This window comes from Leptonychotes weddellii, unplaced genomic scaffold (genome assembly GCF_054177405.1).
Source record: "Leptonychotes weddellii isolate Sample4059 unplaced genomic scaffold, ASM5417740v2 HiC_scaffold_4454, whole genome shotgun sequence".
NCBI lineage: Eukaryota > Metazoa > Chordata > Mammalia > Carnivora > Phocidae > Leptonychotes > Leptonychotes weddellii.
This window is the reverse complement of record NW_028011370.1, coordinates 5,588-11,728: the sequence shown is the minus strand read 5'-3', so window position 1 is coordinate 11,728 and position 6,141 is coordinate 5,588. Positions and strand designations below refer to the sequence as shown.

The window sequence follows — 6,141 nt, the reverse complement described above, 5'->3', positions numbered from 1 at the left end:
CATCCTGTGGTTAGAAGAAGGAAGAGTTCCAGGTTCTGCTCAAAGTAAACATGAGCACCTTGAGGACAAAGAGTGGACCCCCGCCCCAGGACAGAGGGGCCAACCCCATTCTAAGCTCTTCGTGAATTGGGAGGGCTGCAGGGGAGGGCGTGGATTGTTGTCTCCTCACCCTCCTCTCGGAGCTCTCAGGGAGGTGAGGACCATGCTGGGAGAGGTCAGGGTCAGGTCATCTGAGGAAGCCCACCTGGGAGACACACAGGAATCCCTGCTCCTGCCAAGAGTCAATGTGGGAACCCCTAAGGGAGGAGTGAGTGGCTCCCAACCCACCCCTCGGGATAAGGAGGGGATGGCCCAGAAATCTGTACAGCCCCTACCAGGCAGCCCTGGGAACGCTGGCTGGGGCCTGTCAGGCTGAGCCCCTCCTCCTTTCCAGATCCCTGGTCTCAGGGAAGGAAGGGTCTGGGCCTGAAGGTCTGGACTCAGGTAGCAGAGAAGGCAGGTGCCCTGGCTCTGGCTCTGGCCCTGATTGTTGGGGGGAGATGAGAAATGAGGGGATGCCTCCCACAGCAGGATCCTCAGGGCCCAGGCCTACCCTGCCGCTTCTGTCAGCCATGGGGAGACGGGCGATCGGTGGGCCGACTGATTTCTCCTGACTATTCCTTCTGATGTCTCCCAGAGATGAGGCCTCGGCACCAGGAGGGTGGCCTCAGGTCAACACAGGGAGTTTTCCCAGGCCTTCCGTGGGGTCAAGGTATAGACAGAGAGGTGCGCCCATCCAGGCACAGATGGAACCCCAAGCTTGGCCATCCCTGGGTTTCCGTGACGAGCCCTTAGAGCTTTGGCAGGCGTGGGCAGATGTGGGCCCCCTCGCTTACCTTCTGTGGAGTCTCAGGGCTGCGTGGTCTTGCTGTGACCCTTTGGCCTCAGGCTGCGGGCGTGGGGCCCAGGCCCTGCCAGGGGAAATAGCAGTCCCCTGAGAGGCCAAGGAGGGGACCGCCCAGCTTGGACTGGTGGGGACCTCACAGAGTCCGCCCCAGCCCTCCTTCCCCACTGGGGCCCGTGTGCCGTGCTCTGTGTCTGCACCCTGAAGTGACTCCTCCTTTTGTCCTCCAGGGGCTTCAAGAACTCAAGAGTTGAGGCCTAGGTCTGAGGCAGGAGCCTCTAAGGTCCCAGAACAGGGGAGGTGCAGGTGAGTGCCAGTGGTCAAGGTGAGGTACTTGCTCTGAGCATGGAGCCAGGGGCTCGCCCATCCCAGCCCAGAGGGGACCCCTGAGCACCCAAGCCCGACGCAGCGCACTGTCAGCTCCGGGACTTCAGGCCTCTGCTGCCTGGGCTATACCCTGAGGAGCCATCCCACATCTTTCTTCAGGTTCAGCCCGACACAAACGCCATGCCCCTGGGTCAGAGGAGTGAGCTCTGGAAGGTGGAGGAAGACCCAGGCCCGGCCCAGGGCCTGATGGAGGCACAGCTGTCCGGGGCTGGGGAGGAGGAGGCCCCATCTCCTCCCTCCTCCTCCTCCTCCTCCTTCTCCTCCTCCTCCTCCTCCCCCTCCCCTTTCTCCCCCTCCACTTTCTCCACTTCCTCCTCCTCCTCCCCTTCCTCCTCCTGCTCTGTCCTGTTCCTAATCCCCCTGGGGGAGGGGTCTGCTGCTGAGTCCCTGAGTCCTCCCCAGAGCCCTCAGAGTGCCTGCCCCTCCCCCACTGCCCAGGCAGCCACGGCCTGGAGCCAGCCTGACCAGGGCTCCAGCAACCTCGATGAGGAGGGGTCGAGCACCTGGGAGGAGCCGGAAGTCACCCAACCCTCTCTCCAGGACAAACTCCACGTGAAAGTGGCTGACCTGGTAGTGTTCCTGCTCCTCAAATACCGCAACAAGCAGCCGACCCACCAGGCAGAGATGCTGGAGATCATCAGCAAAGATTACCAGGACGACTTCCCAGTGATCTTGGGCCAAGCCTCCGAGTGCATGAGGCTGGTCTTTGGCGTGGACGTGAAGGAAGTGGACCCCAGCGACCACTCCTACATCCTGGTCACCGTCCTGGGTCTCACCTGTGATGGGATGCTGAGCGGTGAGCATGGCATGCCCAAGACCAGCCTCCTGGTGCTGCTACTGGGGGTGATCCTCCTGGAGGACGACTGTGCCCCTGAGGGGGAGGTGTGGGAAGCGCTGGGGGTCATGGGGGTGTATGCTGGCAAGGAGCACATCATCTATGGGGAACCCAGGGACCTCCTCACCAAAGTCTGGGTGCAGGAAGGGTACGTGGAGTACCGGCAGGTGCCCGGCAGCGACCCTGCCCGCTACGAGTTCCTGTGGGGTCCCAGGGCCCACGCCGAGACCAGCAAGTTGCAAGTGCTGGAGTATTTGCTCCGGGTCAATCACAGGCAGCCCGGTTCCTCCCTGATCCTGTCTGAAGGAGCTGTGAGCGATGAGGAAGAGGGGGCCTGAGTCCCAGTGGCAGCCAGGCCCTTTCCAGGCTTTGGTAGGGTCAGCAGCTTCTCCTGCGGGGTGCTGGGCATGAAGTGAGGCCACATTTTGGTTCTTCCCTGTGTGTGTGAAGAGAGAGCCCCGGGAGTTCTAAGTAGGGCAGGGCCAGGGAAGGTTGGGAGAAGAAAGCAGGGTGAAGAGCCAGCCTCTCTGGGGGCCTGTTCTCTGCGATGACTCCGACATCCAGAGCTTGGTTTTCTTGAGGAAGCTCTCAAATGTTGTTCCTTGGAATAGAAGGTTTAACAGCTTCGGCAGCTAAGTGTGTGCATGACATCCACCCCACAGCATTTGTACTTACCCAGTTCAAGAGTTTTAAGAGTTTTGTCATGTTCTGAAAATAAGGTGGGAGATCTTCCCTCCTTGTTTGGGTTCTGGAATGAAATCACAGGGCATTGGCATAGGAATTTGTTGGAAAGGCAAAAGAATGGAGCAGTCAAGTGATGGGGTCAGGAAATAGGGAAATAAAAGATTGTTCATTTTTGCTTCTTACTCCTTCTCGTCTGTCATTCTGCAAAAGTAACATAGATGCGTGCTCCCTCATTCGCTTGGTTCTTCAAGAAAGGAGGAGAAACGACATCTCAGCACAGAGGGAGCCCTGCTCACTGGCTCCTTGATTCCCAGACGTGGGCTGAGCTCTGCTCTCTGGAAGGCCCTGTGCGTGAGCAGTGAGGACACTAGGAGAGGCAGGACACGTCCCACCCTTAGGTGACTGTCTAGCAGCTGCACTCATGGCAGGAAAGTGGGGAGAGGTGCCCTGAGACCTGCAGAAGAAATGGAAGAAGAGTGAGGGAGTGCGGCTCCCGGGGCAAGTACTGCAGTGGAAGTGCCCCTGGCCTGGGTGGCTCAGGGTGTCAGGTCACTGTGATTCCTTCTGTGCAGCTGATCACCGTGAACCTGGGGGGTGACGGTGGCCCTACTCGGAGACAGGGTGCCTTAGAGGTGGGAGCAAAGTCTGAAATGGGTAATTGCTCTGACAAGTTCCTTCTGGATCATGGACAAACCAGAGAGAAATCTCCTGGGTCAGGAAAAGAAGGTATCCTGCACTCTCATCCCAGTGCAGTTGAACACAGTGCACAGACTAGGTGTTTTATATCCATCATCTGCAAGTATTTCTGGAGAAATACAGTGATAGTCCTTTGAAGTGGAGCCCAGAAGACTCTAGACTGACACTCTTGTCCTGACCATGCAAAGCCAGAACCCTGACTGCACTGAAAAGTCATTTTAGTTTGATTATCTGGAGTGTAATTTGGACAGCTATAAGTAAACAAGGTCTAGGTTTTGGTGGGGGGAGAAATGAGTGAAAGGAGTGGTTTGGTGGAAGAGCAGCTGGGAGGGAGGGAGGGAGGGAGCTGGTCTTTGACTCACATTCTAGGAGCTTTGTATTGTGTCCAGCTGGGACAAATCCCTCACGCCTGAATTCCACACATATTCTCATATATCTCACATATATCCTCTGATTTAGAAAATGGGTTGAGTTTTACTTATGAAGCGCCCTCTTTGGCTGATTAGCTATTCCATGTCCTATTGAGCTGCACATTCTCTAACATGACCTGGGTAACAAAAAAATACCCCAGAGGAGAGAGTGGAAGTCTCTGGGATCAAAACAACATTTGAAATCACTGCCATTCATCAAAGTTCCAATATATGCCAGGCACTGTGCAAGGTGCTTTCCATATATCACATGCATTCCTGCAGTCCTGCAAGACGGGGCTTATCAAACTCACTCACTTCAGAAAGAACCTGAGGCTCCTAGGACTTGGTCATTTTCCCAGGATCACATGGCTAGTGAGTGACAGGGCAGAGACTAGAACCCGGGTCTGAATTCATGTAGAGTCCACGCTGTTCCCACCCACTGCGGCCTGTGGCCAACCTTCTGAGTCCTACATCATTCCTGAGGACAGCACGGTGTCTTCCAGGTGACAAAAAGAAGGATGCTGTGGCTAAGGTACTAAAACCTGTTGCTAAGGAAGGAAGGTGACAATGAGAATCAAACAGGTTTTGGGTACTGTCTGTGGGCTTTATTAACCTAGAGTTCTTCTGCCTGAGCCTCAGAGTTCTTTGAGAACTGACTGCCCAGGCGCTGGCATTTTTTCCAGACCTAGCACTTTCCCAAATTACAGCAGCCTTTCCCTGGTGTTCCCCTGTGTGCTCTTCTGTCTAACTCTTGAACCTGGCCTGCTAACGAGCTCGTCACTGGTCCCCATGGAACAGCTAGGAATCACCTTCTCTCCCCCAACATAGAACCCTACTCTCTGTAGTAATCCTCTCATCATTAAATGAAGAAAGTGAATCCTCCCTGCTGAGATTACAGAATCGTTTGAAAATTATCAGATGTCATCCTGTATTTGAAAGTATCTGTCACACAGGAGATGCTTGAAAAGTTCAAAGAACTCCAAGGCAAACTGACCTCAAAAACTCCTCCCCTGGGATGCCTGGGTGGCTCAGTGGGTTAAGCGTCTGCCTTTGGCTCAGGTCATGATCCCAGGGTCCTGGGCTCCAGTCCCACATCAGGCTCCCCCTGCTCTGCGGAGAGCCTGCTTCTCCCTCTGCCCGCTGCTCCCCCTGCTTGTGCAATCTCTTTCTCTCTCTCTCACTGACAATTAAATAAATAAAATCTTAAAAAAAGAAACTCCTCCCAGCAATAAAGTCAGTCGTCATAACAAATTATAATAGTTGCATTTGGTTAAGCCCCTACTGTGTAACAATGCATGGGAGAAACTTTAGTGTTCATCCATAGTGCGTCTTGCTTTCCTTCCAGGATACAGGGGACACCACCTTGCCAGTCCCCTTGTAGTTAGGGAGGGTTGTGTGATGACCCTTTGCCATGGAGATGTGAGCAGAAGCATTGTTTCTCACATCCAGGCATTTGCAAGCCAGTATGTCTGTTCCATGCTGTCTCCCTTGATTCACCAGCAAACATGGTGACCCCGTGTTGAGATAGGGGAGCCACAAGATGAAAGCAACCTGGACCCAGGGTCTAGGAAAAGCAGGGGGCCCCTGCCAAACTGTATCAGAATTTGTGTGCACAAAAATGCACTTCTGTTGTGTTAGCCCTTCAAATGTCAAAGTTTGTTGCATCAGTTAGCAGTTACTTTCATGCAGCCGCTTTTTTTGTTGTTAGGCTTATCTAGAAATTTTACTTAAGAAGGTAGTAGTACACATCTTCCTATTGCAAAAAACTTCTACAAATACAGATGAGTCACAATATCCCCTTTTCAAAGTTCCTCCACAATTCAGCCTCCTCCTCAGAAGTCAGCATGGCTAACAATCTAGTGTGTGTTTTTATTTTTTTAATTTAAAACATTTTTTTTCTTTGAGAGAGAGAAAGAGTGTGTGAGTGGAAGGAGGGGCAAAGGGAGAGAGAGACACTCTCAAGCAGGCTCCATGCTCAGCACAGAGCCCGACTCGGAGCTCGGTCTCAGGACCCTGAGATCATGACTTGAACCAAAATCAAGAGTCGGACGCTTAACCAGCTGAGCCACCCAGGCACCCCTAGTGTGTGTTATTCTAAAGGTGACTATGGCTTTTTCATAGATATGCTCTACGAATATATTGTTTTTATTCAACCTAACCCGTAATACTGTGCATATTGATCTGCCACTAGCTTTTGTCACTTAATAAAATGGATGCAGGATCTTCCCATGACAGCACATATAGAT

At 53.4% G+C, this 6,141-nt stretch overlaps 1 protein-coding gene across 1 annotated transcript; it reads left to right on the top strand.

The window, feature by feature from the left end:
* The first annotated feature begins 1,372 nt into the window (after nucleotides 1-1,372).
* LOC145719442 (melanoma-associated antigen 8-like) lies at nucleotides 1,373-3,418 on the top strand. Its single transcript, XM_081810940.1, has one exon. It carries the CDS (start codon nucleotides 1,391-1,393, stop codon nucleotides 2,441-2,443), a length of 1,053 nt encoding a protein of 350 aa, XP_081667066.1. The 5' UTR covers nucleotides 1,373-1,390; the 3' UTR covers nucleotides 2,444-3,418.
* The last annotated feature ends 2,723 nt before the right edge of the window (nucleotides 3,419-6,141 follow it).

Excerpts from the sequence above, each read along its gene's own strand:
- LOC145719442 (XM_081810940.1), top strand. The coding sequence starts at position 1,391 with ATGCCCCTGGGTCAGAGGAGTGAGCTCTGGAAGGTGGAGGAAGACCCA.